Source organism: Diorhabda carinulata, chromosome 11 (genome assembly GCF_026250575.1).
Source record: "Diorhabda carinulata isolate Delta chromosome 11, icDioCari1.1, whole genome shotgun sequence".
Classification (NCBI taxonomy): Eukaryota; Metazoa; Arthropoda; class Insecta; order Coleoptera; family Chrysomelidae; genus Diorhabda; species Diorhabda carinulata.
This window is the reverse complement of record NC_079470.1, coordinates 7,879,249-7,904,273: the sequence shown is the minus strand read 5'-3', so window position 1 is coordinate 7,904,273 and position 25,025 is coordinate 7,879,249. Positions and strand designations below refer to the sequence as shown.

The following is a 25,025-nucleotide window of genomic DNA, read 5'->3' as shown; positions in this document are numbered from 1 at the left end:
TAGCCGTTAGGTAAGCCTGAATGATGTCCTTATCTAAGCGAGCTTAAAGTTTGAAGACAGTTAAAGGAAACTTCTGAATTAATTTACAAAAAAAAAATAAATTGAGTGAATAAGAAAATTGTGATAACCACTGATAACTAAATAAGAATGCGAGTAAGTTACGTGTGAGTTATTATACTAGCCAATTGGCAATCAATATACATTGACAAACACTGATTTGCCAAAATCATTCACACATTGTTGCCGGGAGTGTTGTCTCAACAAAATACTCAATAGATGTAATTGAGCCTTAACGAATGTATTTCACTAATAATTATTAAGTATTAAACTCTTAAATGAACTACAATGAAACAAACTATTTTCTTTTTATAGCAAATATTTCAATTGAAATCATATAAAAGTCAAATAATACACATTTTTGGAATAGCAGTGAAATGTTAACAAACATTGAGTCAACTATTTATTTTATTATAATTTTTCTCGAGAACGTTAACCTACATATATACAGGTGCATATTCTATTCAAGCTAGATATCTGTGAGATGACGCATTTATTATTACCTACCTGTTCAGGTAAAAAAGATAAATTAATAAAAATATCAAGGAAATCTATGATCCAGTGCTATAGTATAATGTATAATGGCTCTGAAAATATCTGATAAGATAAATGATAAATTGAGTGTATGTTTTGATAAGAACTTCACACTACGATCAATTATAATACACATATAAAGAAATTTTTTTTAATTTTTATGGCATAATTTCTAAAGTTCAATAAAATTCACAAATTTCCTTAGATATACTCATTTATATGAAACACGGGTCTACAAAATTAGTTGATGATAGTTTTGTAAAGATTTCAAATTGTATCCAAAGTAAAGTATATTTCTGTCATCTTAAGTAACTAACCTCTATCTATAAATATCTCATTTATTGCTAAATATACATGGTCTGATCAAATTTGACTGATGAATTTAAATCGCGCGTAAATCAAAACTGTAATTTTTCCTCATAAATTGGTAGAACCTTTTGTTATCTTCATGTCTTCACACTATCTACTACGATAACATCAAAAAATCGGAGAACTTGTGTTTGAAAATCGTCGTGTGGCATCGCAGAAATAGTAGAGGTTCTCAACATCTTTTATGGATCGATTCAACATGTTTTTGGTATGAAGTGGGTCGATACTAGACTATTAACAAAGACCTGAATCTTTTGCGAAAACAACGTCGCAGCAGAGATATATAAGAACATAGATGAGGATTCTGAATTCATAAAACGCTTCCCTACTATGTGTTCTACGTTTTCTTTGATTACCGTGGTTTAGTACACTATGAATTCGTTCCAGAGGTTCAAAAGGTCATCACCTTGTCGTTTCAAGGCGTCTCCGTGAATAACAAGATTTGTAGGCAATTCATATTTTGTTCTACATGATAGATGCGCCATCACATTAGAGCATGATTGTGGTTGATTTTTTGTCAATCGTGACATGAATGCCATGGCTGAGACGCTGAACGGCTCCCTGTAATTTTTCGAAACTCAAAATCCGCGCCATGCATCCACTGAAGCCATAATAAGTAATTCGCATAAGGTCCTTCTGAAGATTATTCCAGACAAAACTCATACCAATCGTATGGATAAAGAAATTAAGTGTTGGTATGCTTATATTGGCTCAAAGGGACCCAATGTGGAGGCGATAATAAAGCTATTTTTTGTGCTTCCAGATTGATTCCTCTGTCTTTTGTAGTATTATATCTATCTTATTCACATATAAACAATATTATATGAGTTTTGGCCAAAATACGTCATATTTTACACACCCATACGGTATAATGACGTCCCAAAACATTGACGAAAAGCAATTTCTTGAATTCAACGAGAAAAACATTTTTTTAGAACGAATTTCATCAATAGATTGATAAATAAATTGATACTTTGTCACAAAGAATATTCTTGAATGTTTAGTTACTACAATTTATATAAAACAAACGCAATTTAACAACGATGCGTGAAATGAATGTGTACGCATATTTTCTTTCTTCATTAAAATTATCTTTATTTTGGTCCTAGATTTGAAGTTCATAATTTTGAATTCATTACCCAAACGAAGTATTTATTTTCTTATAAATGAATACGTTGTGAGTTTCAAATAATCCGTAGTCAATTAACCATGAATAAACACAATTCTAATTGAAATAGACTTCCGTTTAACATGTCTTTCGTGTACATAACTAATTATCTTCTCACTTTCTAATAAATCCTCAAACATATACAAGATGAAACTATCTAGATGTCTTCATAATTGTTCATAAGTTTACAAATGATGTACAGAGTGTTCCAGTTATATATTCTCGTCTCCACTACACAAAACAGAGGTTTATTGGAAATCACTCTGCAGCGATTGTTTTTGCTAGCGCTACTTTGTTCAAATTTGAGTTTCAGATTAAGTAAACAACGTGCAGTTGTGAAATTGTGTTTACTATTGGGTAAAAATACTATTTATCGGGACTACTTTTTTGGTGCAAGTGCAAGCCGGTGGAATCAGATACCAAGGTACGTGTTTCACTATCACCAGAACCTACAGAAGTTCAAGATCAACATCCACAGGCAAGCACCACTCGAGTTACTCGATTGTGCTTGATTTTTAAATAAAAAAAAATATTACGCTGCTCCACACCCATTACTCGCCTGGCGTGTGACTTTTCCTCATTTTCATGAGTCACGAACCGATTTCATAACATTGAAAAGTCAATAAAGAAATAAGGAATGGGCTAATCAGTCATTTCTACAAATAACGTATCAATCAGTAAAAGCACTGGTGGATATTTTGAAGAGGATGAAGTTATTTCAACTATATTCTTTATTATTCTTCAGATTATTCAACTGAAAATACTCTCACAGGTATAAAATGGTCTCGCAATCTTTTCTTCTTGATAAAACAAAGATCAAATAGAAAATGGGAGGTCTTCCTCTTGCTAGTTTTTATCAATTAAAACGAACCAAACTGTGTTCAAGTAAAACTTGTATTTACAATCAACTAGTTTTAGATTCGTTAAAAAAATGGACAGCACTGCGATCCGGAGCGACTAGTTACTATTTGAATACATCGTGCGTCGGTATCCATCTCATCGGTCTATTTACGGAAGTTAAAAAGAAAAGAAATGAAAACAAAACGTGAAACCGCTGCACCGGAACGGCAAGTAGCGGCCAATTGACGGCCAACTGCTCTCTACCACGGTATAATGCCACCGTTTGTAGTCGATGCTCGATATAATGTCGATATTGCTTGAACTTGACTCTCTTTTCTCTCATTCTATGCCCACTACTAGTCTGGTTCTAGTTTCTAATTATTAATCAGTGTATAATATCAACATGTTATGTATTATAGAGAAATAAGTTGTAACATTAGGTCTTCACTTAACTGCTAGTTAGTTCTCCCACAAATATAATAGTCATGATGACTTGTTTCATGAAAATGTTTATAAAATTATTTGCATTCACTATAAATAGTATATTTCCTTGACGATAAAAGACTTTTTTAGAAAAATACGCTTTTTGGTAACAATTACAATATTTAAAAATAGGAATAGAACCTCAAAACTTCGTGGCATTAATTTCCAAATTACGAGAAATTGTCAAGTTTGGTGTAAATGAGGAACATTAAATTTCAGAAACAATAGATTTATGACATAAAGACACATAATAGGAAATAAAATTGGGTATAACAAAACTGCTTGTGTTTAGTGGATTTCATGCAAGCTTTTGTCAGAGTTTGACTAAGAAACGTTCAGAATATAGTAAAGAAACGATATGCCTATCAGGAGCAAATGGTAAAAAGCAAGGAGACAGCTTTAGTCAAAACTGGCAAAAACGCCAACTAAAATATCTTAGCGTCGCAAATTGGCTGTATAAGATCAGCGTACCACTAGCAGAATCCAGAAGGATTGAAAACTCAGGTGGATAATATAAAGATATAAGCTCATGTCAATTATGAATAAAGTCAGAAACCAGAAAAACTATGTGATACCTTTCAGGCACTTGCTAGATAAACAAACAACAGTTACAAAAAAGGTGAGAGTAGCAAGCAATACCAAACCAAAATTTACGGGAAGAACCACGACATGAAACAACTCAGGAATTGGAAGATGTTGTCAAGATAGAAGAAGAAATAGAAGGTCTGTGAATGCACATCTAAAATTGTCAAAGAATTTTTATCAGTCAAAGGAAGACCTCTAGGAAGAGTACCGAAGATGTTATACGAAAACTGTATCCTATTTGATAACAAATTATCGAATATTCGTATTGGCTAAAAAAATATTAAATGATAAGAAAGGATAAAAAAATTTTATAAAAAAGTTATAAGCATTGATTTACGTGTGGAGTTGTTTTCAAGGAGTAACTAGAATGGCCAGCAAGAAAGCGAGTGACTTGTTTATGGCGCAGAAATTTGGGAAGGGAAGTTATAGACGTAATAATTAAGAAAATGGTGGTTACTACTTTAGATGGAATTTGAGGTGATAGGGTTTATACACTTCACAAGGATAACAGTATGTAGACTATATAATCAGCAGATAGTGAGGATGTTTTCAAGAAGAGCAGCAGGTACAAGAAGGACAATGGATGCATAAAGGACCGTGGAAGTGTTAATACTATATAGAGAATCGGAAACGGTAACATTATGGCCATTAGAGACGACCAGAGGCTTAGGAAGAACAACTATCACAATAGTTAAGAAACGACTTTCCTTTGGCGTGTTTATTATGCAGTTGAAAAGGTCTTCAGTTTAGATACCTGTGAAGATTTAGTTCATTAATAAGAAGAGGTTACCATGGACTTGCTGTTTTGTATAATAGAGAAGCGGCTAGTGATGGCTTTAGATTGGACACTTTTGTAGTTTGTGTTAAGTAGAGAGATGAGACAGAGGTGTCCGTGTGTATGTTAAATAGAAAGACGGGCATTAAGAATAGTTAAAAATATCATTTGACATTCAAAAGAATACATTACAACAAAACTTACTTGAACAGAACCAGGGTACAGATAAGAAGAATAAAACTCTTGATAGAAAGTGGAATCTATGTAATATTCCAATACAAGTAATTGTTTTGATTCCGTTATTGGTATTATTATTGGAGGTTAACAATCACATATCAAAATTATTATTTCTATGTTTTTAGCTTCAAATTGAGAATTCATATTGATGAAAATCTTTGCCACCATCTTATATCACACAAACTTAGTTTGTTCCAGTTTTTTCTTCACATATATTTAAAATCAACGGTAAATATAAATCAAAAACTTAGCTAAATTCAAAAACGATGCGTGTTACCTAACATTAAAGATTAAAAAAAAATTGAAAACAGTGAAATATTATTATCATCCAAATGATTTCCTTTTGTGCTTCTAAAAATTAGAGTGATTGTTTAAAAATCACAGCAATGTTAAACAATGTAAAGTAGGAGTTAAGATAACAGGAAAATTACTTGAAGTTAATCATCGTATTGATTGATCTTCTATAATTAGTTTTTATTTGGTGAATCACGATATTGACTGTAGGACGCTTAATTTAATTATGATTTCTTGGAGGTTTTCTTCTCTTATTCGACAGCTATGTTATTATTTTAATAATATTTGTCTTCGTATTTGAACATTAGGCATTTCTTACTATTTTGTCTGTTCCTACTGTATATCTAGCAGAATTTTGAGACGACATTATATTTACCAATTACATACTTCTTAATAATGTTTTGTCTATATATACTATTGTCTTCAACTAACAAATTTAGTTTCAATTCAATAATATACCTCAAAATTGTTGGGACCAGTTTTTAATTCGAAAACTTAGCCAATAAACCACAATTTGACTGTCTGAGTTTGTATACCGATTATATTTAGTTATTTTTTTCTACATTATATCTTATCAATAAGTATGAATTTCAAACAGACAACATTTTTGAGAATTGGAAATATTTAATATTTTAATTGTAAACAATCTTATAATCTGGCGTAAAAATGAATTTGTAAAGGCTGCTTATGCTGACGTATTTTAATAATGTAATATGGCCTTTATGACTTATATTGATTTTCAGGATTTGTTATTTAATTACAATAATAGTTCACCCTGCTTTTTAATATTTTATTGATAATTTTATTGCTTCATTGTTTGTCTGTGAGTGAATCACGCGACAGAATTTTGATTTAGATTTAGAAGCACTTGAATAACTCGAATATTTTCCAAAATTGCAACACTTACTTAAAATGGATTTATTTTTTGTAGTTAATATTCAATTTTGATTAAAGCTGTCTTAGACCAAAATAATTAATTAAAATGAATAAAAATTTTTTCACAAATACATATTTTTGAGACTTAATATTCGGCCTTTCTCACTTTACACCAAATCTATATCATATGTTTAGGATTAATTTTACTTAGCTACCTTTCTTTTCAACTAAATTTAATTTCTTCTAACTACTAAAACGAAACGAAGAAGACTGATTATTTTTAAAAAGTACGCACAATTGCATAATTATTACCTAATATTTTAGTTTGGAAAGGAGATCAATTCTTGGAACAGCAGGAATTCTATTGGGCGATTTTAATTTATTTAATAGACGTATTGAAAGAAAAGAATGTTCAAAAATTCATTTTTATATCTTTTTCCCACTTTATTTATTTCTTCTAGAAAATATAATCTGACTGGTTGACAAATTCATCATCACACAGCCGAAACTACTAAAGCAACAAGCAACTCACACTAGGAGAATTTTCCACTCCTAAGGGGAGATTTGAGAGGATGTGAATTTGAGTGAAATTTCCTCCAGTTAGGATCTTGCTATTAAAACAGATCCTAAACAACAAAGCCTATATACTACTCCTCTATTTAGTGTTTTATAAAATATAGTATACTTTTATTCAGAAACCTATATCGGGCATTTTCAACTTCAGTGAATACTGAAATTTTTGGAAAACATATTTTGATCGATAAGCAGCGATAAAACACATTTTAATGTGCTTGTATGTTGATATTAACTGATATTTGTTTTCCTCATTCAAATTTTACGATATTATTTTTTAATGTAGTATCGGCAACTTTCTTTTAGTATAGTATAAAGAACAAGAATAGGTTTTGGTAATTTTATACTTTCGCGGATCAAGAAAATGAAAAAATCATCTGATTTCGATGAATTTTTTTTAAAAATATTCATTTTTACGACGGATTTACAAAAAAATGAAAACTTTTTTTGGTTTCAGTGCTTTAAATGTTCATGAAAATGTACTCAATCACGTATAATTATTGATAACTTTTTTCCAAATAATCGAATGAAGTTTTTATAGTTTTTTTCATAATCTACACCAAAAAACAAACAAATTGAAAAAAATTTATACAAAAATGTTGATTCATCATGTTTTTGCAATCAAAAATAATAACAATTTCTCTTAAAATTGACCTTTTCTCACATATAAACGTTTGAACCTTTTTTATTGAGTAATCATTAAAGTTATATGAACAAAAACATTCTTAAAATTACTTATTGTATTCAATTGTACCGTATTAAAAGTTAACTTTGGAAAATTGAAAATTTTCACCATTAAAAAATGGCGTCTTACTAAGGTTGACTATTAAAGAGAATTTAAAATCATAAAACCATATAAAATCTTTAAGTGAGATATTTACTATATTTTTTTACATAAATTTAAAAAAAATAACGAAATCGGATAATTTTCTAGAGCGTTTATGATGATAACATTTAAAGTCAGAAAACCATATGAAATCTTCAAGTGAGTAAAAAAATAAATGAACAAACATTTTTTGATTTCCTTTCCAAAATGTTTGTTATTTTGTGTAAAATAACAAAAAAATATAAGAACTACGTTTGATGTTTTGTAAAAAAGTTATGAACGATTATATGCGATTATATTTTTTTCATAAATCCTCCGTAAAAACGAAGATTTAAGAAAAATTCATCGAAATTAAATGATTTTCTCATTTTCTAGAGCCAAAAAACGAGGAGACCGCGAAAGTATAAAATTACGAAAAACCAATTCTTGTTCTTTATACTATACTAAAAGAAAGTTGCCATAATACATTTAAAAATAATGTCGTAAAATTTGAATGAGGAAAACAAATATCAGTTAATACCAACATACAACCACATTAAAATTCATATTTATTTATATATCGCTGCTTATCGATCAAAATATTTAAAGTCATGAAATTTTCATTTTTTTATTCCCATAATTTTTTCGTAAATCCCCCGTTAAAACGAAGATTTTTAAAAAAATTCGTCGAAATCGGATGATTTTTCGATTTTCTAGAGCGAAGGGGATAAAATTACCATATTGTTATTATTTTTAATTGCAAAAACATGATGAATCAACATTTTTGTATAAATTTTTTTCAATTTGTTTGTTTTTTGGTGTAGATTATGAAAAAAACTATAAAAACTTCATTCGATTATTTGGAAAAAAGTTATCAACAATTATAATGATTGAGTACATTTTCATGAACATTTAAAGCACTGAAACCAAAAAAGTTTTCATTTTTTTGTAAATGCGTAAAAATGAATATTTTTAAAAAAAGTCATCGAAATCAGATGATTTTTTCATTTTCTAGAGCGAAGGGGATAAAATTACCATATCTTTTGTTCAATTGAATTCTCTTTATTTTTATTTACGTATCACACTTTGTGAGGTCTCATCATCATCCCACCATCCCATCCCAAAGGGTCTCTGCTGGCTCTGAGTACTTTTTTACCATAGAATAAGCGATTAGTATCGCCAGACTTATGCATTCATAATTTAAATATTCTAGGGTTTCCAGGTCACAACCTCATTGGTTGCTAAGGAATATGATTCGCTCTTTTTCTTTTTGATGTCTGGGAGATACTTTTTGATTGACTTCTATGATAAGCAATTCTTCTACTTGCTCCTTTCTATTTTTCAACGCCCTTTTTAATTTTTAGAATAGATACGATACTGCTGCCAGAATGCTGAACTTAGATTTTTGGTTTTCTAAATTATGTTTTCGAAACGGTTTTGAGCAACGCTCATTTATCATTTCAATCAACGTGTGACAATGTACTGACTTGTCAATGATATGTTTTCCATTATTATTAATTTAGGTTGCAGATATTCATAATTTTATCACCTTCCAACCATATTTCAATTTCATTCAGGACCGCCAATGCCAGTTTTCTTATCGTCTAATTTATGGTTTTTTAGACTTTTAAGATTTCTTTTATACAATTGTGAAATGAATTCCACCAATTTGGACAGGGGATTCACCAATTACTTCCAAGTTAATTTCAGAAAATTTCATTGATCTTCAAATAGCTTGACATTTAGCCATAGCCACATCGTGTAAATGAATGTATGGATTATTTTTAGGTCTGGCTTTATCAATGTCCCGTGCTGTGATCAAATGTAAGATATGAATTGCACATATCTCATGATTTGGCAGTTTGTATAATCATTTTAAAAATACAAAATATTTTTTATTGAAAATGTGAAATACACTTTTCCATTTCGAAGACAAGTATTCCATATAAATCGCACATCTCTTATTATACACATTAGAATATTTTTTTATTTCAATTGAAATTCCAATGAAAGTATGTTTTTCAGTTTTTACACATATTTAAATAATCGTTTTATATTTTAAAAATAAATTTTCATTTAAAATCTTGATAATTGTTTCAATATATAAACTACATATCAAATGATAATGCAATTCTGTTATTAAATCAGATAAGCTCTATCTAAAGATGATCTCGATAGATAAAGTTATAAATTAACGACGCCATTAAGTAAGGTGATTTTGCATTCAACTATGCAAAAGTATTGATTTTCGTAAAAATGACACTTTATAGACCTTTAAGACGTCAGTTATTAGCAAATTTATTGAGGATTTTGTATTATTAAACTGTATGATTCTATTCATAATACAAAGAGTGTCAGTGCTCAAAAAATGATCTTCTAAACTAAAATATCAATTACATAGAACTGAATTGCGCATTCTATATAAAAATTGTAGTTCTGTTTAGCTATTGACACCTGAAGAAGTACTAGCTGAAATACCTGGAATGAGAATCAGTATGTTAGTTGTACAAGCGCTCCACGCTTACACATTTAATATAAAAAATAATTTGATTATTGTTTCTTCTTCTCCTTTTTCTATGATTCTACAGCGTCTTAATTTATTGAATTTCCCCCTAGTAGTTCTTATCCACAGATGCCCTCTTCCAATTGCGTATCTTTAGACTGATTGCGACTTCTTCCTTCCACCTCTTCCGAGGTCTTCCATTTGGCCTACACCATTCAACATTGGATTCAAGTACTCTTCTCGGCTTTCTCTGTTTTTCCTTTCGATCTAAATACGTGCAATATGTGCATATTTGTAGACAAAGTATACATAGTATGCTTCATTTGCCTGGTTAATTCTTCTTTTGATCTCTTATTAATGATTTCCGCGTTATGTTGATGTTATCTACGTGTTTTGCTATGTGCTCTGATCTATGACTAAAGATGTTTAAGGAATTTATTGTCATCTTTCTTATAACGTATTCCATAGTTATATTCGATCGACGATCACCCTGTTTAAGGCCCTTAGTTATCTCGAAATGATTGCTCAGCTGTTTACGTATTTGATTGATGTCTGCTAGAAACTAAATTTAAATTCAATAATAACGACTTTATATTTTAATGTGAAATATTCATTTTCATGTGCCAATAAAATTGATAATTTCAATTAATTAAGATTAAGAGCTTTTTTAATCAAAATAGAGATATAGTAATAAAAATTCATCCGTCTTAAGTATGTATTTTAAGTTTGAAAAGGATTTGAGGTGTTTAAGAACCTCGAAATTCAAGTCAACATTGTGGATTCACTCACAAACAAACGACTAAGCAAAGTAAAGAAAAGAATGTAGTAAGTATGAAAATTTTTCTAACTGGAATCTGAATAGTTTTTGTTAACATGGTAATGTTTTCTATTTCGCATTTATTAGACCATTTAATAAAATATGAAACTGTAATTTTTTTATTTTTTACATGCACTATATTGTTGAATGGCACTGTTATTTTGAAAACTATTTTCTTAGTTTGTATAAAATTGTACATAACTGCTAAATATTAGAAAAATGATATTGGAAAATAAGATTTCACAAGTGGATAAAGAGATAGATAAGAACACAAACGGAAGTAAGCTTTGTATTAAGGGAAATTATTAGGCTATTAATAAATATACCAGAATGAATGTACTACCATCTATCAAGAGAATCCTAATATGTTGAATTGAACCAGTTATCAGTACGATGAACGTTTGAAGCATCCTTAAAATCCTCCAGGAATTACTGGAAGATGAGGCTGCTATAAAAGTTCAGTTTTGGGAATAAATTATGATTGAATTAGATACTACCATCGTTCTAATACAGAACGTTTTGGTTTTTGATTAATCTGGATCAAAGAAGGCCCCACCCAACGCTCTGAATTAGTAAATATTTGAACAAGAATTGAAGGAAATCGAGGACTAAATTTTCCCAACCACTCAATTGAGTAGGATGTTGCAAGAAGAATAAGTGCCGAAATTGGCAAATTTATTTTCTAGCCCAGTAATGATAATATCCCGTAAAGCGTAAAGTGCGTCTCATCGGTAACTCAATGCAGATTGATGATAGATAGAAAGTGACCAGTTAAATGGCTACTAAAGCACAGATCAAACCGACAAATATTTCTACACAAGTCGAGAGAAACATTTGAAACGATAGGATATTGTCAATTAGTCAATTACTTGATTTGAATAATTAAATTCAATTATTTTGTTACTAATGTTAATTACTATCATGGTGAATTTCCATTCCACTCTTTGAATACAATGAATTAATTAGAATCGATCAGTATTAAAATTAAATAATTTAAAATGGTAGACTGGAAGTTGGTTGAAGTATTAATATTTAAATTTGTAGGTTTAGCAAAATTGTTCAGTACTGTATATTCTTAAAGAATATTCTCAATTTTTGTTCTGTTATTGTTTGTTAGTCCAGAAATTTTCACAAAGCTGTTAAACTGTTGAAAATATACTTGAGTTTTTGAACCTACCCAAGAAAATACAGTGACATCTAGTAAAAATATAAGGAAATATTTTTTAAAACGTCAATAAAGTATTTTACCAGATTTAAAAGTATTTAGATCATTATTTTCCTACAAATCATCATAAACAAACTTTCGCAACTGATATTGGAACCGTTCATTTGAATGAAACCTCCTATTAAAGCCAAAATTTAACCAAATAAATGACTAGAATTTATAGGTAAATAATTATTATATCGTTATATATCTCTATAATCGTATACCACAGATAAGCGAATGAACAACGTTATGTCACGTACACATTTTAGAATACATATCAATTTAATCATTCATATTTTACAAATAGAAGGAAGTGAGTTGAGATCGTATCTGCTTTCTATTGGAAGAATATATTGTTACTTCTTTTTTAGACAATCATTATCAATTCAATATCAAGATGAACAATACCCAGAAACAATCTGCACTTTTGATATCTTCATTATTTTGTTGTTTATCTTCTCACACAGGCTGTCGTCAACTTATTAAATGTAGTATTGAGCAGGCCACCAGCTACAAAGCAACATACTGAACACACTATTCACACCACCATTACACCAACACTGATTGACTAACTGACTGACGCGCGTTCGATAACTAAGTCAGGAGTCTACCTTCAGTTTGTGAAGTTAAATTGTGAGTGTTGGTGTAGTGGTTGTGTAAATACTGTGTTCAGTATGAATATCACCAACGGTTCCAGAAATTCCAACTAGCAAAGCAACACAGAGCAAGTTTTTCGATTCTGTAGGCTACTTTTGATGACAAGATGTAGACCAGGAAGCAACATTTAAAAACAGTATCCTGCGTTGTAGATCATTGTAGAAAAATATGCCTTATAGCCTCAGCTAGCTAGCTAAAATCCACTTAAAGTTACGTCTTCATCTGAGACAAAACAGTCTCGAGAGTGGTTTCGAGACTGGGGTCACAGATGTATATGGGAGCGAGAGAAGTATCGGAGATAAGTCCGGACAAGTCTGCTAGAGCGCATCTATCACAGATGGACACGCATATCCCCACTCTCAAGGCTTAAGTATCCAGTCTTCCGTTCCTGTTGGCAAAGTTTCAGAAATCTCGGAGACTTGAGTGTTGTAATTTTAAAATTAAAACAAATTTGTTCTTAAAAATTAGTGATAGGGGATGGACGATGAAGTCATTGAGTTGATTCATCTTTATGAGGAGCATAAGTTTTAATGGTATGTATATGTATATATGTATATATAATGTATAAAAATCACGTTAAAAAATGCAAAATATTGACGAAAACGCAAAAAAATTCCAAAATTGTCAGGGAATGAAGAAATCGAAGTGTGAACATTAGTCTGTCTTGAGGAGGAATTGCTTTTAGAAATTTCGTGTGTTTATTAAATCCAGAAGGAGTTCAAATTGCACTGCAGACATCCGGATAAAATTTCTAAATATTTGTGGATCTTCTACCCTCAGCTCATTTACGAGTGTGGAACACGCTCCTAATTCATTTCTTCTATCCACACATTTCCTCACCCAACAATCCATTTTTTTAATCTCCGTTTTTGGGCAATTTTGTGTGCCACAAAAAAAGCAAACGCCTGACGTGAGACTTAGTCTCAGGTGGACATGAAATAATAGAGGTTTCGAGGCTGCAATGAATGTTGAGTCTCCGGAATCGGTTTCGAGAGCGAAAGTGATCGCAGATGGACAATAGCCTGTGACTAGTCTCAAGACTTAGTCTCAGGTGGACATGTACCTTTACTTCGGATTACAATAATCCCAGCACCTTCCTAACGGTATTTGTATACATTGGAATATATGCAACTACCGAAAAAGAGATATAGCAATCCTTTGGTAGTAAAACCGCTATAAAAGCGATACTCACAAATAATTAAGTCAAAGTTGGTCATGGAATATCTAGAAGCACTAAATTAAGTAAGCTAAGAAAACAATGTTGTTGTATCTGCGTGCTGGCACGCATAAATTAACAAGGGAACCAGAAAGCAAATAATCTGACAAAAAAAGGTGCAGACCAGCAAACCAGAGCTGATTTGTTTCTTGTTAAACTGAAGAAAATAGGAAACCGCAGCCGTGCACTCGAATGCGAGTCTATATCCGGTTTGAGACTGTTCCACGAAAGCTACAGCGCAGGAAGAACCTAAGCATTACCACAAGTCTGCTGACGGTCCACAGTAAATACCTTAAAAGAATAAAAAATATCGGTGAATGCAGATTTTGTGGAATTGAACGAAATACAGTAGCATATAATTTCTGAAAGCAGCGAGACGTATTGAATAAAATGCTTTAAAATTTATTCTCATATGATATTTTTTCTTTGTTACCACTCAAGAAAGTAGTATTCAAGCTAGAAGAAAATATTTACAATTTAAGTACAAAATTTAAGAACAATTTAAAAGGTCAATACCGTCGATATTAACCCTCTGTTTTTCGCTTTGTAGTTAACAGGCGATTTAGGAATCATTATATGACTGCATATTTATATTTCTTTTGCAGTTTATAATTCAAAGATTCTATCCACTTACTAATTTTATACGTTTAAATGACGATGTGTACCTACTGACTTTAAATGAAATTCCATTGAAGAATACAAACTATTATACAATTTATTTACATGCCCTTGTATTTAAAAAAAAATCTGACGCCCACCATATTTTTTATATTTAAATATAAACTCATACATAAGTAAAAATCAATCGTTTCAACAATCGAAAAGAGATAATTTAAATTAGATGTAATACCACCCACCCGGAAACCTGAGTCTAACATCTCCAGTCGCGTCAAGTTTTGTTTATACAATTTTCCAACATTATAAACGACACCGCAACGATTACAATTTTCTATTTAATCTAGCTACCGCCTATGCTCTAGCTGGAATTCATAACCTAACCCAACTTTTCTAACTCTGCGCATCATACACGGAATATCATTTCACTTTCAACCCGTAGCAAACGCGAGTCTAACCGAGATACTGACTTCGTATATTCGTGAGTCTCGTCGGACTTGCCTTGTTATATGAGTCAGTGGGCCAGTATTCACTACACTTCGTTCGTATGGTAAAGTCCATAACAGTGCGGCATATCAGTCACTTTCAAAAATACGCGCGGAGTGGTTTAATGAAAAAAACTTTGTGTCAAATGTTCTTATAATGACAATGATTCTTGTTAAACAACCAAAAATGCCGTTGGTCGGTGATTTATCTTTATTGAATTCTTTGGTGCAAGTTAAAGAAGAAAATATTAAGGAAGAGTGCGAGGACTATGTATGTAGCAGTAGTTCAAGTGTTGAGGATGAAGGTCCGCTGGACTTGAGGGTACATTGTGGCAGGGTCAGTCCTGCGAGAGATTCAGGAACTGAAAGTGACGATACCGAGGATAAGATGTTGGTCGAGGAAGGTGGTGATTATAAACCATTCAAAAAGAATTTAATTAAAAGATGTAAGTTAAGAATTATATCTGTATATTAAATAGAAAAAAAAATCTACATAAATTTTTTAAAAAATTTAAAATAATAATCAATTTATAGAATAATTATTTTTGTTATTTAAATACAGGATTTTAAATGAATTAATTTTTATATAATATATAAAGTTTTTATTCAAATAAAACATGTAATTGTTAGTTAATTATTTTAGGCGTACATAAAAAATAAGTCGAAATAAAAAAAAGACAATTTATTCATTGAGATTATATAAAAATATTTTATATCTTTAGACGAAACGAAATAATAAAACAAAAAAATAGAAAAATGAAAATAATATTCTACTTATTACTCAAGTAAAGTCTATTTAAAATATTTTATTTTTAATAACCTTTTTTTTATCGATAAACAATGCCTAAAAAAACATGTAACTACTATATTCACAGGCCCCTCTTCTCATCATGAGATAAAATTTTAATATTTTGATATGCCATGACCTTTAATGTGTTGTGTAAGGTCATAAATATGATAAAAAGGATATTGCAAAATTATCTAATATAAATATACGAAGATTAAGTTTTATTTTTTTTATCACAAAGTATTTTATAAATGTTTACTTAATTTTGAGCCAGTGCTAGAGGCTGCTATTATTAATACGGTGTAGCAAATATTTTCAACATATGCGAAAAATTTTTGGCAGCAAGTTGCAGACATATTTAATCTGAAGCATAATAAATTTATTTTATTACTATTTATCTGACCACGCCCTCTATATTTATACTTATAAATTTTTTTAGAAAGAAAGCACAAGCCCACTTTGTATAGAAAATAAATAGAAAAAATTCAAATTGGTTTTGCAAGAAAATATAGAATAAGTAAAAATAGTTTGGAAACGAAAATGTAATTTCATTTTACTAGTCATTAATTTAAAAATGTAGGACGGATCATAGGGTCGCACATTCATGTTTTATAGCCCTCTACACTATGAAAAATATTTTATTTAATTATTTCATTTTTAAAATAAAATTATATATAATTTTATTACAATCAATATTTTATAAAATAAAAACGTAATTTGTAGGACATATAAATATTTGTTTTATTTACTGACTATATTATAACATTGAATAATATTGTTTATTATTAGGTTACGTTATACAAAAACGATTTTTAATCCAAAGGAAGCACGCTTGATTGATTTTGTATAAAAACAAAATAAAAACTGCCGTCCTTAACAGAAATTTATAACAACTTCAATGTCATCACGATCTTTAGTAATTTAATGAAGAACTACTGTTATAGTCCATTCGTTTAGCGAGCGAAACAAATTACCTAATTGGAATAATTAACAACGCGCTACAAGTTAGCTCCCTCTAACATGTAATAATTGCGCCCAAAAAAGTTTTTTATTTATTTATTTTTCTAATCAACCAGTCCTCTACCGTTTATTTTAACATTAAATGCATTATCCAGAACTCTGACAGAATTTATAAGAATTAAATATAGAATTTAAGACACTCAATATAGAATTATTCTGTGTTAACTATTAAAAGCAATGGTTATGGTTTATGAAGATTAATCTGATGGATTTCAGTCAAGTAAAATTAGTTCGCAGCTAGTGCATAAACCCAGCAATCCTGCACAGCTCACAACAAATAAAAAAATAAAAAATATATAATGTCGTTAGTTAAATAATAATAATAATATAGACTAATCCATTTTCTATTATCTATTTAAACAGAAGAAGAATTTTAATAATTCACAGTCGCTTGGATAATACCTCAGTAATGCCATCCAATTGAATGATCCTCCTATCTCCGCTATTGTAATCTTATTATTCCGAAACATCAATGTGCTCCGCGCACCCTTTGCTTACCTACTTTATAATCCCGGTGTGTTTAATTGGAGAGTTTTGCTGCATTCAGTCCAGCGCAAGACGCAACACGGTGGCTAGATGCCGAGTAAACAGCTTTTGTCGCGACAATCAGAACTGTCTACCTCTTTAGGATGATTTGTATTGGATAACAATGTACTATAATAGAGAGATTTTGTACAGTGTGAAAGTTGTTTTTAACTTAATAAATAACGAGAGATTTTGTAAACATTCATACAAAGAATAGATGGAGGAAAATCGAAAAGTAGACCATTTGGGGTATTTGAGTTGGCTCTCCGCGGACAAGATGAAAACAATGCTTCTAATAATAGTAACATATTCCACGTACTTAGATATTTTTGGTCGCATTATCACGAGCCACCACTGCTTCGCAAGCTAAAAGGACTATAATGTTATTACTTGTTTGAAGGAACATGCAAAAATACACTTAATAATATCAATATGCTACTACTATTTACCAAATTTACTATATTCCATATCCCTATACCGGCATTTTCGATTAACCGGCTTTTCTTTACATAACCTTTAGAATTGCGAAGCTCCTTGAAAGGACGAAAGAGGGCAGGAACTTGAAAAGCGCTGTTTCCAGTCCTTCGGAAACCCTCGTTCTAGGTCACGGTCAAACCTGAATCGATACGAAAGGGAAACGAAGCGGTTCCTGAGTTCCAGCCAATTTCTTGCTCTGTATTCCCCGAAATTTGATGAATGTGTGGCGAAATTCTCGATAAATTCCCTGAAATTCTAATTCAGTCTATCATTAAAGTATGTTGATATAAATTAAGATATTCTATTGATGTTTGGGTCAAAATGGAATGAAATATTAATAATATCGTTTGACACGAACGTAACATTCAAGATTTGGTGTTTGGTTTTAATATCATTTCACCAAAATAATCTTTTTTACAACCAACGCGTTTTGCATTATCAATTACACGTGTATTTTCTATATATTTTTACGATTGAAAACTGGCCAAGTATTTTAAACCATGGCTATTACATTTCTAAAATCGTAGAATCTTTAAAAAATATATTTCTTTTGTATAACAAGCTAGAAAACTCACTAAAGGAATATTGTCTCAAGACTTATAGAAAAGAACATGAGATATTCGGACAGTCACCTTCACAGATTAGCTGTAAATAATGATAGCCGACAAGATTAACTTTCTTACTTCAAGAGAATTATAGAAATTGTTATTTTTATATTGGAAACAACTCATTGAAAATATTTGTATTTCATATAAATATGAGAATTCATTCAAGTAGAAAATATAGAAAATAGAAATACGAATTAGAGAGCTAAGTAAAGCTAATTATATCATTAACCACCCAATATTTATTATATGTTTTATATTAGAGTTGCCCAAACTTATTTTTCTCGTAAACCATTTTCTAAATATTGCTGGTTTCCTCCCTAAAACTCATTAAAAACTCCAACGATGGACATTTGCGTAGATCCTCATCGAGTCTTCCTTCATTACCGGAGGGTTCACTTGGACCACTTTGGAAATCACTGTCACTTGAGATATAAAATTATTAGGATTGTAAGAGCAAAATGGATACGATACGGCCCATTCTGTATCGGATTGATATACGCTGATGATGATACATTATAGTAGATTGAATTGAAAATCGGTTTACTTCAATGAAAATCGCTTTTGTGTACCTTCCAGTGGGAGATAATAAGAATTAAGTGCAATATCATTTCGTGGATGTAGATGCAGATATAATGTTAAGCAAGAACAAAGGGGCAGTATTCCTGAATAGGTATGAAATGAAACAACAAATAATGTTAAACACTCCTTTTAAATTATATATTAATTAATCAACTGCTTTTCAGCAATTAATAGTATTTATAATGAAACAACATGAGTTATAATAACTTAATATAATAAATCAGTATTCATTGCCCGAAAAATCTTGAAACAAACAAAAATCCTTATTTGTAAAAAAATCTTTGTGCCCCCCATTCAAAATCAATCTTGTAATAAGGGTTATTCTTAAAATTGTGTGAACTTCGATGTTTTGACATCAAATCACGTAATAATTGAAAAATTGATCCCCTTCCGTGGATTTAACCACTTGTGAGCTTTATAAGCTTTAAAGCTTTATAATATTTTTTTCCGATTACAATAAGATAACTCGGGGAATTTCGTGAATACTAGCAACATGTGTTTGAATGTTTATTTGTCTAAAAAATCTCATTCTTCTACTATCAGCGTTATGTTTTATGTTTTTTTCCTAGTTTCTTACCAAAATATTAATTATATAAAGCTGGAGTGGTCGCTTCCATAAATCCGACAAAAAAACTTGATTTTCTTGAAACCGGACAACATAACCTAACATTTTCTAACGGATAAATAAATATTGGTGGTAAAATATTCACTTCTGTTGGCATAATTTCGTGGACACAAAAAGTAATACAGGAATGGTTTAAAATTATTAAAATCTCTGAATTATTATGTTACATTAAATTGCTGATTTAAGGGCAAAGTGACAAAGAAAATCTAGATAAAGGCAAGAGCAAAAAAAGGATTGTTAATGGGTGCAAAAGCGAAAAGAAAGGAATTAAGCAAAACAGCGAAGAGTTATAGACAGAAAAATGAAAATAATCAGAATCTTTACTGTATGTTACAAATACATTTCCACCTTCGACTCTTAAACGAGTGATTTAATAATAGGGAAAATATTGTAGCTTTTAAAAAAAAAATCTGAACAAAGTGTCACTCTAATTGTGAGGAAAAAACTTTTGTTAGGTTATCAATAAACAAATTAAAGAAAATTTCAATGAGTGAATCTTTAGAAAGGAAACCAAAACTATATTTCAGAAAGTTTTGCAAGATGCTTTGATTAAAATGTTTCAATTGAATAAAATATTGCAAAATTAGTATCCTGTGGAATTTTAAGTCATAGAAGAGAAAAATTGGCCAACGGAAAAATTATTGCAGCAGAAAAAGCTGTAGTCGAATTTCTTGACGAACATTATAGCAGCAGAATTTCAGCTGGGGGAAAAGGGACAATTATTAGAAAAAAAAGTACAAAAACAAACAACTAACTGCCAATAGGCGACAGCATTACATTACTGGTTATAAAGAGTTACGTAATATTAAAAAATTTTTAATAAAACATTGTATCAATGGTTCGCTTTAGTGTTTATTTATATCTACGTACAATTATCTTTTAGTTTTGTCCATTCCATTGCCATTTATATCATTTCTATGGATTCTACCGTTTGATAATAAAAAACAACAAAATAAATAACTGCGCGTTTTTATTTTATCTTTCGAGGTATATATTCACTTCATACATTATATAGTAATTGAGACCTACATGTCCTCTAATGTTTTCAAATATATCACCGTAGATCTTTTCTGGAGACTATTTATTCAAGTTACAAAACCTTAAAATAATAAATCTCAGCCAAGCACAAAAGTCCTATTGAAAAAATTGATTAAAATAAAAAAGAAAATTTATTTTCCAGTTAATATATCCATATTTCACTAGTATCTTCTTGGTGTTTTGACTAGTTTTTTTGTATTTCATGTAAAGATGATATTTTATGAAATCATATGTAAAACAACATAATTATTTTCATTGAACGTTACCAAACAATAAATAATAATTACTATTGTTGAATTAAAAAACCACCTGACAATATATTATAGCACGACGATATTTATTAAATCATGCTTCACTATTTAGGTTAAGGCTACAGTTGTAGTGGAAAAATATTATTTATCTTATTAATAAATCGTTTATAATTGTGTTAATTTATTGAAAGTTGAATATAAATGAAACCATTACAGTTGTATTTAAAAAAAAAATGTAGGCATACAGTTCTGTGCGTACTATCACCATCAATGAATACGAGTTACATAAATTTCTTCATATATAACTGTTTTTAGTTATTATTAAATAAATTATAGTAGGTATTCATAGAAATTTTTCTAGTCGCTTTAAATTTGGACATCAATATACAGTATATATAAACTATAAATCAATCAGATTAAATCCGATGGAATTTTCTCCCTGAGCTTAAAAAATCGAAGCATCTAAGCGCTGTTGCCATATCTGATTTCAATATAAGAGGAAACATGATGGTCAACTATTGGAGATCATATAGTATATTATTTCTAATTACAGAAAGAATATCATCGCATTAATTTATCATTGACAATGTTGGACATTCAAATATAATAATCCTTTTCGATATATGTACTAATACTTTATGTTAATAAGAGGTAAAAAAGGATTTCTGATTTAATTCAGGCAATCTTCAATGGATTAGAACACCCTGTAAAAATTACCAGATTTCCATAATCTATTCTATTACTAATAAAACTGATTGTATAAATTAACATTTTATAGTTCTAAAATTACAGTTGTCTCAAATTAAAAAAATTTTATAGGATTTTTTATCACTCTATTTACTATAAGTTCACTTTTTGATAATACGTAAATACCAAAATTACAATTTTGAGTATAATTGGTTTATAAAATTTGATTATAACTAATCCAGAGATAAGATTAACAACCAATATTGTTATTAGAATTCTAAAAACTAAAGAGTTTTACCTAATTTGAGTAATTGTGGTTTTCTTAGTTTTGTACAACATGTACTGTACACTTCTATACCAATGGGCCTTAAGAATACTCCCCTAAGCCTTGGTTTGGAATCTTTGAATCATTTCAATATTGCTTCAACTGGCACAGTTTGCAGTATGATGAAATTTTTTGAAAAAGTAAGTCTTAAAATCACCCTAAAACTGATCGATCAAAAACCGTAATTAAAGATGAAATCCTAAGTTAGTGTGGGATCCGGCTGTAACATTATTGAGAAGAATAAGTTTATATCTATAAAGGTTCACTGAGTACAACAATCTTCTGCAGATGATAATGACCGTCGAATGGTGAAATAATAATACAAAAGATAATAGTGATATCACTCCTAAATGGGCTATTTTGGAGGAACGCTGCGGTCTGTATACTTCTAGTGTATCTATACAAATGACATGAATAGACATGCTTCATGGGAACCTATCTGTAATCGATACATCATCAAATTACGTTACTGTCAAAAATTCTCATATGAATTTTACACAATTTATTGTGTATATTAATAAATTATATATAATCTGGCAACGAGGCGTAACTTATACGTCAACTATCCGCGTCAGTGGATATTGTATCCATCTGAATTTTTTCCGTCATTATGTAAATTATTTTTCGGGGATTTTAGGAAGTATCTACTAAAAAGATTCAGACAGGGTACCAGACATTTTTTTATAGAAGTAGTACCGTAAGATCGTAGATTATAACAGGTAGGAACCCACAATAACCCTTTTGAGAAATTTGACCTACAAAATATCTTTCAACCCTTTAATGCGGTTGAGTACACTATTAGGATAGCGTTTTTACCAATATCCTTTTTGAAACATTTAAATATTTTCGTAATAAATTAAAAACTATAAGGCAGTGTCCGAAGAAAACTTGTTTACTGAAAGGGTATATTCCCTTTTTTTAATAGGTGAATAAAATGATAATCCATTATATTATAATGAGAATTGAAGTCAATAACACGAGGGACAATGTGCTTAAAGCGTCTAACCTTACTATTAACCTGAACAAGGGAAAAAATTCATATTTATTTAAATTACCAGGAAAGTGGTTTATCAACATCGAATGTTCAATAAAAATATGATACATATCGATTTCTTGTTCTGGGCATTACTAGATACTTTTATAATATGTAGGGGTTTTCGTTTACAAGTAGAGAAGCTTATATCATAATGAAAATATTTCAATATCAATAAAACGGATTTTATCAGTTTAAACATTTTATATTACGTTTAAATATGATTTCGACCCTGTTGCCTCCACGGCTGACACGTTCAAGTCATATCGTGTTTTGTCTGTTAAGATAAGCAGTGAATCCAAGTCATCTGAATGGTCCTGGGTTTAAACAAAAACGAAGAACTCTATTATTATCATATTTTATACTCTATCTAACTATCTTCATGACTATTTTTATTCCTTCTTGTTTTGTTCTATACTTTTTGCTTTCTTCCACGTTTTATTATTCTCTTCAGATTTTCGGATACTGTATTACCTCATTTTTTGTTTGGTCTCGCTTTTTTGGAATGAGCTCGCTTGCTATATCTCTTTTGTCTATCCTGCCATACCCTCTAATTGTTATCATTATCAGTTCTTCATCTATTACTTCGTTTCGTATTCTTACAAAACAACGGTACACAGTGATAAATACATTCTCCCTTTCAACAACGAACCAAATGAACGTTTTTTCAAAACTAACAACTTATGTAGTTCATTGACGTTTGCGTCCACATTTCCCCTAAATTTTTCTTTTCTATATTAGGTTTTTTAAACGACAAAAGCTTTTAGTTATTCCTCAAGTCGTATTACTCTAACTTATCCTTTCATAATTACCGATGCTAACAGCAACAGCAAGTAGATCCTATATTTTTTCTACAACTATCAGGCAAAAACACAATATTATTACTACCAAGTTTTTATTTTAATGGCGAGTAGAGTAGATATTATCCTTAAAGGGTTGTCGAAATAGGTGAAGAATTTTCTTAAGAAAGTGTAGTTTTTAATTATAAAAATTGACTACCGCATAATCATGTAGATACATAATTCTGATTCTCGCTGTATGAATAAATTCAACAATCAACTATTATTCCATTAAAATATACACAATATAGAAACTTTTTTGTAGTAATTGTGCCATAGAAAGGAAATTACTGACATTTCGACATACTTCCTTATTTGTCTTTGTTTAATTTTTTTTCCAATTTTTTTTTATAAATTTCGTTAGCAATAGTGGGTGCCTGACCTCATCCATGTTCTATCACAGTCATATCCGCTATAAAAAATATATATATACTTACTTTACGACCAAATACTTCCTCGAATTGAATCATTAAAATATTCCAACCATAGTTGGTGTATAAAACCACAAAATGCCTTACTACAAGTAAGCACAAAACTTTTTAAAATAATATACTCGTAAAGTTTAGAATTGTTGAGGCTATCAAATTGTAAGACTAATGAAATAAATTATCAAAAGAAGTCTGAAATAATGATAACTGATTTCCAAAATTATAACAGATATGACCTAAAGAAGATTAATAACATTATTACAGCGTATTTTTTCATATATCCACTGAAGAAGGTACAACATATACCTTTGCACTGTAAAGAGATTATTAAGAAGGTTGATGTTTTCAATGTAGATCAGAATTGTGTAGCCTAAAGGGAGAAGTTAAAATAAAAATTAAAATATTCTCCTGGTAAAAAACGTTGAGACTATATTAGACAAAGAACAAATTAATCTATTTTATTAGGATCGTCCCAGAAGTCCCTGATCCAACAAGAAAAAATTTTTAAAAAAATGTACTTATTTTTCAACGTAATCCATACACTTTTCTCAGCGATGTTCGATAAGTTCGATACCCTTTTTATAATAAGAATTAATTAACTGCCGACATCACCTTCTCATTGTTGGAAAATGTTTGGCTCCCAAGCCACTTTTTCAGAAAATAATCCGAGTGACCAAATCTAGCGAATATGGTGCATGAGGTAGCAA

The 25,025-nt window shown here is 30.2% G+C and overlaps 1 protein-coding gene across 3 annotated transcripts in view; it reads left to right on the top strand.

Annotated features, from left to right (window-relative positions):
• Window positions 1-25,025, top strand: part of LOC130899640 (ecdysone-induced protein 74EF) — a 293,099-nt gene that overhangs the window by 204,011 nt on the left and 64,063 nt on the right. The window contains exon 1 of one of the 3 annotated variants that reach the window (XM_057809717.1): window positions 12,624-15,542. The exons of the other annotated variants lie outside the window; for them this stretch is intronic. Coding sequence (XP_057665700.1) covers window positions 15,254-15,542 — 289 coding nt within the window. The 5' untranslated portion in view covers window positions 12,624-15,253. Of the gene's footprint in view, window positions 1-12,623; window positions 15,543-25,025 lie in introns of those variants that run through there. 3 annotated transcript variants of the gene reach the window in all.